Source organism: Anoplophora glabripennis, unplaced genomic scaffold (genome assembly GCF_000390285.2).
Source record: "Anoplophora glabripennis isolate ALB-LARVAE unplaced genomic scaffold, Agla_2.0 scaffold561, whole genome shotgun sequence".
In the NCBI taxonomy this organism is placed as follows: domain Eukaryota; kingdom Metazoa; phylum Arthropoda; class Insecta; order Coleoptera; family Cerambycidae; genus Anoplophora; species Anoplophora glabripennis.
In genome coordinates this window covers 326,420-338,416 of record NW_019416670.1, presented here as the reverse complement: position 1 = coordinate 338,416, position 11,997 = coordinate 326,420, and the positions used below count along the sequence as shown (strand labels likewise).

At 31.8% G+C, this 11,997-nt stretch overlaps 1 protein-coding gene across 1 annotated transcript; it reads left to right on the top strand.

Annotated features, from left to right (window-relative positions):
• The first annotated feature begins 2,911 nt into the window (after positions 1-2,911).
• Positions 2,912-11,168, top strand: LOC108913993. Its single transcript, XM_018719685.1, has 3 exons — positions 2,912-2,998; positions 3,212-3,249; positions 10,148-11,168. The coding sequence occupies exon 3, from the start codon at positions 10,460-10,462 to the stop codon at positions 11,072-11,074; it is 615 nt and encodes a 204-aa protein (XP_018575201.1). The 5' UTR covers positions 2,912-2,998; positions 3,212-3,249; positions 10,148-10,459; the 3' UTR covers positions 11,075-11,168.
• Positions 11,169-11,997: the final 829 nt, after the last annotated feature.

The following is an 11,997-nucleotide window of genomic DNA, read 5'->3' as shown; positions in this document are numbered from 1 at the left end:
TTCCATGCCGCCATGACACTTCTTGTATGACGTCACTTCCATGTCGCCATGATACTTCTTGCATGCCAACACCCACTCATCTCTTGCACAACGACAATGCCCACAAGAAGCCGCTGAAGGTGCGCGCCGAACTCGATAAACACTGACTATGTGGTGACCTTGACCCCAGGTGACCTTGACCCCAGGTGACCTTGACACGACCTTGACCCCATGTGACCTTGGGGTGACCTTGACCTCAGGTGACCTTGACCCCTGGTGACCTTGGGGTGACCTTGACCTCATGTGACCTTGCCACGTCACTTCCTGGTCCAGAACCGGCCTATTATATCTACTATTGCAATTTTGGATTCTACGTGTTATTTTAGGTGGACTTTTATGAAGTTTTTCTATTCCTAAAATTAACCGTTTTCGAGATATTTAATTTTTTTCAAAAAAATGGAGAGAAACAGTGACTACCTTCAAACCATGTGTATTTTATAGTAAGAAAGATAAAGCAACAATATTTATAGGGGTGATAGCTAGACCCCTAAGCTTCCCATCCATACTTTCAAAGTGGCTTAATTGCATACAGGGTGCTAGAAATGTAATGCCGAGTTTTGTTAACTTCAAACCTTCATAAGTCGTTTTTTTTATTGGAACAACCTGTATGTTTTTCTATATTCTGATACACAATTTTATTCTCTTTCGAACGGTATCAAGGTTCCCTATACCCATCTCTTCTATAGTTTTTATCTATTATTTTTTGTGTAATCACCTAAAATCATGTAATTTCTTGCGAGGATAGCTGTGGAATTTTTAGCAAAACTTCAAAACAAACAACTAAACTGTCAATTTGTTGTTAGTTTCTGGCAGTGACAGTTTAATTTGGTGTTTATAAGAAATGGAAAACAATACATAATTCAAATGCTGATATATTAAATTTATTATTCATTCACGGACATTGCAATGGGATTATAAGCAGAATATGTACAGTTTTTAATGAGACATATCCAAATTTGCCACCAATGAGCAGAAAAAAGTTAAGAAGAATTTTAGCAAATCAACCAGAGTATGGTCGAATTTGTGCAGAAGGAATTTTACCAAAACCAATAACTTGAAATGAAGATAATGTAATAAATATGCTAGCCTATTTTATGTTCATCCAGAATCCTCAACTCGTGCCGCAGAGTATGATTTATACATTTAACGAGCGTCCACTCACAGGATGATAAGAACTAATGATATGCATCCATACAAATTTAAGCTACTTTCTGCTCTTCATCCGGGTAACGCCGTGCAACGTGTACAATTTTGTGAAACGATGTTAGTGCGATACCAAGAAGATCCACAATTTTTGCAACATATTATACGGACAGACGAGTCAAAATTTACGGGAGAAGGTATTTTTAATAGACATAATACTCATTTGTGGTCATCTGAAAATCCTCATGTTATCCGGGAAAGAAACTTTCAAAATAAATTTAGCGTAAATGTTTTTTGTCTAATTAAAGATAATTAAATTTCTTACCATATCTTAAATGCCGACAGATATCTCAATATTTTGCAAACGGTTGTGGCAGATTTTCTAGATGATATACCTTTAGACCAACTAAGGAAGCGTTGGTATCAATTAGACGGGGCTCCACCGCACTGTCACAATCAAATCGATCAACAGATGACTGAAATGTTTGAAGATAGATGAACGCCTAGGACAGTGGAATTGGCCAGTGAGGTCTCCCGACCGCACCCCATTAGATTTTTATGTTTGGGGAGTAATAAAGCAAAAAGTTTATTCTACACCCGTTGCTTCAAAAGAGGATTTGATTGTTCGTTTACGAAGAATTGCCTGCAGCTGAAATAGCAAAAGCGGTGACTGATGGTGTTATCTCTAGAATCCACAAGTGCTTGGCTGTTAATGGGGGTCATATTGAACACTTATGACTTTTTTAAGTCATATTTTATCTTAGTGCATTATTATTATGAACATACATAATTAAAATTGTGTATTACTATGTGTGAAGTTGATTTTTTAGAATTCTTCTTAACTTTATTGGTGGAAAATTGGGACATGTCTCATTAAAACTGTTAATGTTTTGCTTAGATTCCCATAATAATAAATAATTGGTGATAGTTTAGTTGTTTTGAAGTTTTGCTAAAAATTCCACAGCTATCCTCGCAAGGTGATGATACAAAAACTAGTAGATAACTTAAAAACTAGAAGAGATAGGTATAGGGAACCCTGATACCGTTCGACAAAGAATAAAATTGGGTATCAGAATATAGAAAAACAGACAGGGTGTTCCATTTAAAAAACCGACTTATGAAGGTTTGAAGTAAACTAAACTCGGCATTAAATTTCTGTCACCCTGTATGCAATTCAGCCAATTTGAAAGTATGGATGGGAAGCTTAGGGGATAAACTATCCCCCCAATAAATATTGTTGCTTTATCTTTCTTATGAAGTATTAAGACGAATATAGAGGTTTTATTATTATAAAATTGATTGTACTAAGTTTTATTAGGGCACTTTATACGTTTTCAGAACCTCGAGTGGTGAACTACAATCGTTGGCAGCGTGAAGATTACTTATTCACAACCGCTTTAAAACAAAAAATGTTATTTGAAATTTGCTTAAATCGTATATGATTGAGAACAACACCCTCGATTTAAAAATTAAGGCGAATGCGCCAGTGATTCGAAATACACAGAAATTAAAACAATTTCAGTTATTTCGAATTTGCTGCATATCGTAGCGATAGAAGAGGACAACAATGAGTCACATCTTGCAGGGAACAATTAACAGTTCATTTAAAAATAATTCGCCAATTCGTTCGCTTTGATTCGTCAATCAAAGCCTGACTCACATACGCTTTTCGTCACGTGATTGCATGTTGAAGCTGTGGAGTTTTTTGACTAAGACTTGACGCCTGAGGGCCAGTTCTCTTTCTGGAGCCTCTTCAACGCGACGTGGCTCCAGAACGACAATTCTTTTTTTTTATCAACAGTGCAATGGTTATAAGGTAAGCAATGGTTCAATTTCGTCTCATATAAGTAATAATAATAAAAGAATTGAACATTGAAAAATCAAAAGGTTATTTTAAAGGCATTTTACGCGAGTTATTTGTTTTTTCTGGATTTTTTCTCGCAAATATACCTCGCTCAATTTTTTCAATCCATATTAAATTACCAAAAACAATTGCAATTTTAATCTAAATATATAATTTTTATTTCAGATTGCTACTTTGTTTCCTTTTATTCAAATTCCATGCTGGTAAGTGCTCTCTATTTTTTTTCCATTTGAGGAACCGATCGATATAGTTCAGGCATTCTGTGACGGCCTAATGTTAAATTTGCAGAAATTATTACCTGGACAAAAAAAATATTATTATTATTATTAAATAACTAGAAAACTATAGCTCCGATCGAAAAATTTTAAATGAGAAAGTTGTAGGCTCTAAAAAGATCTATCGACTGACTTTTTATACGTATCGATTGCTTTGTTACTTTTCGAGATACATTGAAAAAACTGTAAAAAATCTTCTTATCTTTCTTTTTCTATAACTCATTTACTTTTACGTTCCTGTACTTGCTATTTATTGTAAGTATAGCCCGCGACAAGCCAAAAAAACTCATTTTTGAAAAATTAAAAAATATTAATTATTTTTCGAGATATAGGTATGGATTTCTTTAAAAAAAGGCGCTCTCGGAAATTGGCTAGATCTTTTCGGCGTATGACCATACAGAAACTATTTTTAGTCTATATTCTTCGTAAAGAGTTGTGTTACCATGCTATTAAAAAATTTGGACGATTTTATTAATTTTAGGGATCAAAATATTGCCCTCTTTATGGGTATGTTTTTTTCAAATAACTTTAAATTTTTGCTTTATGACAACGATTTTTATACAGAGAAATTTTCACGAATTTAAATTGAAAATGTTTTTCTATGACCTACTAGAGCCGGAAGAAGCAATTAACATTTTACAGCGATTCGCTTGAGAGAGGTTTATATTAAATACTTATATTTTCAAGAAAAAAATAATAGGATATGTTTAACTAATTTTTGTATTAGTAATTGAGTAATAAAGTGAAGGGTACAGGCTCGCTTTGGAAATTAATGACGTCCAATCTAAATGGCTCGCGATTACAAAATTTTTGATATTTCGACGTCTGGATCACATACAAAAACCCTTTTGTACTTAATCTGAGATAGCTTGACGAGATAAATACGAATAATATAGTAATTTTCACCTTAGAAGCAAAATAGTCCCGGAAATATTTAATTTTTATTCATTTTATATATTTTTTTTACTTTTATGGTCATTTTAATAATTATTTATTGTTACAACAGTATTTTTCGTGCAATACCTTATTTTTTTTGTTAATTATTAATTACTACAATTACTAATACTAAAAATCAGTGAAACAATATATTCTATTATTTTTGTTTCTTGAAAATATAAGTACTCAACAAAGAATTTTTTTTAATTCGTGAAGATATATCAGCATTTTTTTTTTTTATAAAAGTCGTTGTCATAAAGTAAAAATTGAAATAGTTATTTGAAAATAAAAACGTACCCAAAAGAGGGCGATATTTCAATCATTTTTTGATCCTTAAAATTAATAAAATGGTCAAAATTTTTTAGCAGCATAGTGAAATAACTCTTTACGAAGAAGATAAACTGAAAATCGTTACTGTAGGGTCATCCGCTTAGAAGATCTAGCCAATTTTCGAGAACGCATTTTTTTCAAAAAATCGATATATCTGGAAAAATAATTAATATTTTTAAATTTATTAAAAACGTACTTTTATGGCTTACCGCAGACTATACTTACTGTAAGTAGCAAGTAAGGGAACTTAAAGAAGAACAAAAAAAAGAGACGATTTTTAACGGTTTTTTCGATTTATCTCGAAAAGTAACAAAGCAATCGATACTTACCGAAAATCAGTGGATAGGTCTTTTTAAAACCTACAACTTTCTAATTTAAAATTTTTCGATGAGAGCTATAGCTTTTTAGTTAATTTAGAAAAACGTTTTTTGCAACTTTGCGAATTTTTTAGACCATTTTGGATCGAGTTTTAGGAACAAGAAACTCCATTTAATACTCTCCATAATTTCCTATTTCTTTATCCAGGTAATAATTTCTGTAAGTGGTACTTCTCTAAAATGCTTGTACTAATATGCATGAGTTATAGTGAATAATTTCTGGAAAACCCAATTTTTCTAGAAATATTAACTTAAATTTGTTCTAAACTGTAGTTATTAATTTCCGTTATTGTCTGCACAATCTTGTATAAAATATATTTTATAGCTTTTAGCGTTCTTTCAGCATTTTTCAGTATGTTAAAATTTTAGGAAAAAGAGGGAAATTAATATTTTAATATTAATTAATATTTTCGGAACCGCTTGAGTTACTTCAAAATGTCAGAAATGCAAATGACGCATTCGCTCCAGGCCAACTAGGTTTATAACAAAATTGTATTCCTGAATAATTACATTAATTGCGGACAATACGAGTTTTATTTTTTTAGTCAAAAAAGGCGCATCACACGACAAAAACCCACGGGAGCTCTTATCTTTCGAATTGAATGGGGATTTCAAAAATAATTTTATTTGGGAAAGAATCATTGGCGTACAATTTTTTTCTTTAAAAAATATCAAAGTCAGTGCTCGTACGCACGCCACTGTTAGAGCTGAAAGTTATGTTTGTATTGAAAAATATGTGCCTTTATTAACTGTCACTACGTACTAAATATCACTGAAATATCTCAAGCGATTTCGAAGAAATTAATTTCCTTCTTTTTCCTAAAATTTTAACACTCCGTATTTTCGCAACGGAACATATTTGACCCATAGATTATAAAGCAAACTATCATTAATTTTCCATGTAGAATCACACCCTTAAATATTCGCATATCATTAAGACACCCTGTAGAAGTTGTTAAATAATGTAATCATTCAAAAACATATCCTGTATTCTTGATTATCACCCTTGCCAAATATGAGCACTTGAAAAACAGCTAAGAGATCATTTTGTTTCCACATTTTACTTATGATTGTTTAATCAAGTAGTCTCCCTACATATGGAATTAATAAAATACTGATAGACAAAGTTATAAACAAAAAACACAACACTTTTAGAAAAAACTAAATTATGAAAGGACAATGTTAAAAGTAGATTAATGTGAATTATTTTTTTACCTAAGCAATATTTGCCCTTTTTACTAAATTTCTTTTTAAGAAACACAGAACATATTTTTTTAAGAACAGTTTTTTCAATTTTGACAATATTGTACCTATTTAAATTTTGTTTTTATGCTAACATTCAATTTTCCAAACTTCATAATGCTGTGACGTTATGAGAACCAAAAATTTTGGGAAAAATAAAAAACGGTTATTGTGTATATCAACTGAATGAAAAAAAAAAGTTTGCAAATATATGTGCAAGCCATTTCGAGATTTCAAGGTCGGCCACATCTAATTCAATTTTTTATTTCGCAATTTTTTTTTCGAAATTTTCTCTTTTACAATAATGTTAAAGAAAAAAGTTTCAATTTTATATCAATTTTACAATTTTTAATCCTCTGGTAAAATTATATTTCTTATGTAATTTTTAACCTGAATAGTTTTTATTAGAGGCTCGTCGTTTCCATCAAGTAAAAACTTTTTTTACGAAATTCATAATTTTAAAGTATTATTATGACTAGTTATAATGGCCGAAGACTCTTCAGTTTATTTAAATAAACTCATTTGCCCCAACTACCACTGAATGACACCAACAACATCTAGTAAAGGGCTAGAATCAGTGTTGGGAATTTATTAATTAAATTTTCAATCACTTAATTAATTGATTAAAAGGTAATTGTGATTAATTTAATTGCAGTTAAAATTAATTGCAATTGAACTATTAATTGCGCGTTGTAATTAATTTATTTGGATTAATCTATATTAATGCAACTAAATAATTACAATAAACTTTTCCAATTGTTCTAAAAAACAATTAAAACTAACAATTATTCTGCTTCGATACAGTCACTTTAATTTTATGTGAACGTATTTCGTATAGAAATATTTATATAGAAAAGATTACTAAAATGTGATTGTCATTATTAAATTTAAATTGATAAGTTACTGTCAAAAATAACTTAAATTAACAAATTATTCAAAAAATTAAACTTAAATTAAGAAATTATTGTCATAATTAAACTTATCATCAAATTTGCCATTAAGTTTAATTAAAATTGATAAAAAGAAAAACAGCAGCCTGTTATTTGTCACATACCTACATGTTTTATTTATAACATACATTGGCGTCGCCATGCCTTTTATAAATACAATAAATTATAAATTTTAATTCTTAGTTTTTAATCAAATAATTAAAAAGACTGACAATTGATTAATCAGTAATTGTGGAAACTCCCGACTAACAATTAATTAATTGTTAATTGCAATAGACATGATTAACAATTAATTAATTTTCCAACAATGTAATTTTGTCCAACACTGCTAGTAATAAATAACAAAGCCCCACAAAAAAAGTGTCGGATCTGGTATTCAGACCCTTGTAATTCCATGTATTTTTTCCGCTGAATCCGAATCTTCCTTCAGATTTGGCCCAACGGGTCTGAGTTTTCGGGAAAATTCAAAAAACAGGTCAAAATTCATAAAAAACGTCATTTACGATCGACGAAAGTTATAAAAAGCCAAATTATTCTACCAGTTCACTAGACCTATGATTTTTCACTCATTTAATTCCAATTTATCATCATAGAGTCAGGCAAGCTGGTCCGATTTCATTCAAAAACAGAAAATAGATCAAAATAAAAAATAAATAGATAAATAAATATAAAATAAATAGATTAAAAAAAAAAAATTAATAAAAAACCGCCGTTTTCATGGCATAATTCGTATTGCAGAGTTCTGGATCCATCTTTTTATCCACTCACACATTTATGAATTCATACATCTTTCTATCCAGTCGTTCATGCATGAATACGCATATTTATTCATTCACCTGTACCACCTATAAAATCCATACATGCACCTATCTATCCATCTACTTTTTGTGCTGAGAGATGAGATAACAGCCTAGAAGAATGAGAATGCAATAAAACTTGTAGAATACTGTACTTTCTAAACAAAAGAAAACGATGTCAACAAATCATTCTTATTTTTGTTACTATAACGTGTTCTCCTTTCTTCAAAGGATCTATGCAAAGTGTTACGTTTTCGTTTTGATTTCGTTGATTCACATCAATTGCTCGAAGTGTCCTCCATTTTGATTTTTCAACTCGTAAGATTATTAAATGTAGGTCTCAGTATTTCCGAGCCTTAATAACATACACGTTTTACTAACATATGACAAGATAGAGTAATTTATGCCAAAGCGAACTGTGAAAACGGCAGGTTTCTTGCTTTTACAGTTTAGACGCTATTTAGCCTCATTTAGAGAACTGAAATAGTGATTCTTTTCAAAAACAAGTGATTATCTCGAAAATAGTAAGTTTTAAACACCATGTATATTTAATAAACTCTACCTAATATTAACCAAGGAATTCAAAAACGCAATAATATACAGTTTAAATAACAAAAATATTAAAAAAAAACAACAATACATTTACAAACATAAACAAACATTTAAAATAACAAAGTTATGTAGCACCCACGCGAAATGGAACACCCTGTAAAGCTAAAAATATTTTCTTTACACATGATTCCAGACAACTTTTATTAAAACCATTTTTTTTATAAATTTTACACTACAGAGTTACAGAAGAATCCCTCTTAGGTGGAACACCCTGTATATAAAAAACGATTATATTATACACAGTAAATACATTTATATTTTATAAAAACAGGAATGTAACAACTTATAAACTGTATCTTGGGAATGCAATGTTACTGAGAAAAACGTTATATGTTTTTTTATTTAAGTATTTATAATCGGGACGCTCTCTATAATTTAGTTTGGTTAATATTTATTAATTCCATACTATACAGGGTGTACTGGATGGACAAGGGACCTTTACAAATACAATTTTGTAAAGAAAAAATCAAAAAGGGCAGTTCGAAAATGATTTAAAAATACACTTCTGCACGGCACTGGAAACTGGTCCACTGTAAAACCTGACCTAGCACAATGCGACCGGCATGGTGATGTGATAAAAACGGACAAAAACTTTTGCATAGAAAGAAATAAATAGAATTTTATAGCACCTATTTTATATCGGCCAATTCAACTGCTTTTGCCTTTATTGTTATTATTAATTAATAAAATTAATTTGTGTTTTTAAATAATAAAATCATTTGACATACCTACCCGATGTTACAACAACAATAGTTCAAAATTTTATCCACCAGCGTGTAAACATCTTTGGGTCCGTATTACTCAGTTTCTACAAATTAACACAAATGTTGTCTTGCTTCACCATGACACAAATGCTTCACCATAATACAAATGTTATCTTGCTTTACCATAAATTAAAACGATATCCATCAACTCCGAATTGCTATACACACAAACCATGTTTAACACTAACTACTAAAAAACTATTGTAAACACCATAGATAACAGGTAAACACTATCGCAACGACGATTACAAAGTCCACGCGTATTGCGAATGACGCTAGAGACTACAGTTGTCCAGCTATGTAGTGGTTGAATGTACTATAACTTCAATAATTTTTTTCTCGGAAACTATAAGGATTTTACAAAAATTTTTTTTTACGATATTGACTATTTCTCGTGCCGCATGTATTCCCAAATTTTTTTGGATAAGTTGTGAATCACCCTGTATTTGGAAACAAGGTCTCTTTGTAGTATCGGTTTTCTAAGTGATTATTCTCTGTCGAAGGTAATGATAGAACAGTAAGAATACAAGATATTTTTTTGAGTGATTACATTATTTAACAAGTTCATATATCAGGTGGATGTTTTTATATTAATTTATATTTAGACATTTTTAGTTTTTATTTTGGATAATTATTTATTATTAGCTATCTACTACGTGCGTACCCAGATTTCTGGTATCGAAGAGCATTGTTTATCTTCATTTGATAAGATTATTTAGATAAAAATGAAATTAGCTCAGGATTTTTAAAATAGAGTAAAAAAATACGAGATCTGAAAATAGAATATGTATTAAAGAAATACGTTTCCGTTGTTCTAGGTACGCGCGGGCCACCGGGCGATCCAGATTTTGACCCGTTAGAGCACCCGCTGCCGTGCCGGGCTGGGGTTACCAAGGCTTGGGCCTAGGCGTCGAAAGGCGCCCAGAAATGGGGGAAACTCTCGCTCTGTGGTCGGTGACGACCACAGGGTGCGGGTAGGACCCCACCCTAACCCAAGTTAAAAAGCCTTTAACACATAACACAGAAACAACTGCCAGAACATGTCGAAACATTTTTGCAAATCGTTTTAAGAATAAAACAAGAATTAATAAGAAACTCAAGCCTCGCGAAATGAAATGGGAGATTAGTAGATGGTGATGGTAGCCCCGGGGAAACTCGGGGTTCTGTGGTGTGTTTCAGCCTACCACGGAGTGGACTCTGTCTTTTTGGAATTTGGATCGTCAGGGACCTGGAGGCGAAACCGCAGATCGAAGGTGCTGTCCACCCGCAACTCCTTCGGAATTTGGATAATTAGGAACTTGGAGGCCGAACCACACACCCCTCGGAGATGCTGTTCACCTGTAACTCCTTTCAGAATTTGGATCATCAAGGACTTGGACGCCGAACAACAGGCCCCTCGGAGATGCTGTCCAAACGCAACTCCTCTCAGAATTTGGATAATCAAGGACTTGGAGGCCAAACAACAGGCCCCTCGGAGATGCTGTCCACCTGCAACTCCTCTCAGAATTTGGATCATCAAGAACTTGGACGCCGAACAACAGGCCCCTCGGAGATGCTGTCCACCTGCATCTCCTCTCAGAATTTGGATCATCAAGGACTTGGACGCCGAACAACAGGCCCCTTGGAGATGCTGTCCATCCGCAACTCTTAGAATATGGATCATTAAGGACTTGGAGGTCGAACCACAGACCCTTCGGAGATGCTGTCCATCCGTAACATTTCTTCAGTTCGGCTACATAAAGTAGAAATCTTATAATGAGTTGTACATATTTTTCGGCTTCTTTTTTTTTCAAAAATTACTGTTTAATTACAAAATTCAATAAACGTGGTGAATTTCGATACTTTTTTTTAATAGCTCCCGCTACACTAATATTTCAGAGCGTTCCGTTTGCAAATTTTTAGCTCAATATATAGAAAATTAAAATTTGTGAAAAGTTCATATAAACGAATTAAATTATGAATAAACTATCTACTGGCAAATAATAATTAATAAGTTAAAATGCTGTATTTTAATACAAAATCTTTATAAACGGTTATAAGCCACGTGATCGTCGAACATAGGCAACTAACATTACACGAACGGCACTACCAACTAAAAATCCAAAAACCTCAGTGAAGTGGTTTTATGGGTTAAATATAATTAAATAAAATTGTTTTTGAAATTGATTAACGTGAACTGTTGATACATACAATTTAGTACTAAATATCTGTGAAAAATAATTTTGTTTGTTCGTTGAAATGCTTTTAGATAGTACAAATCATTACTTTAATAACATTGCTTTGCTATTTCATAAAATAAATTCAAACTCATAAACTACTAAGCCATATTGCTATAAAGAATATAACTTTTCCTGAAAAGTGAGAGTATCCAAAGCTGTCCCAGTTCATAAAACTGATAAGGTGATAAGTAACATTGATGATAAAAACATCCAGATTGGTGTCCTTTTCGAAAATTGATTTTTCCGCTTTGGACCTTTATTTTACAGTTAACAAATTGGTGAAATATGTCTTATGTTACCTTAAATTGTAGGTAATTTAATTGCATACAATATAAAATAACTAATTTTCCATGGGCAGTAAAAAATGTGAAAAAACACGTTATTTTGCCAAATATTGGCAATTTGTCAAGTTTTTCATGTAACATAACCTCAAATATGTCAAAAAATCG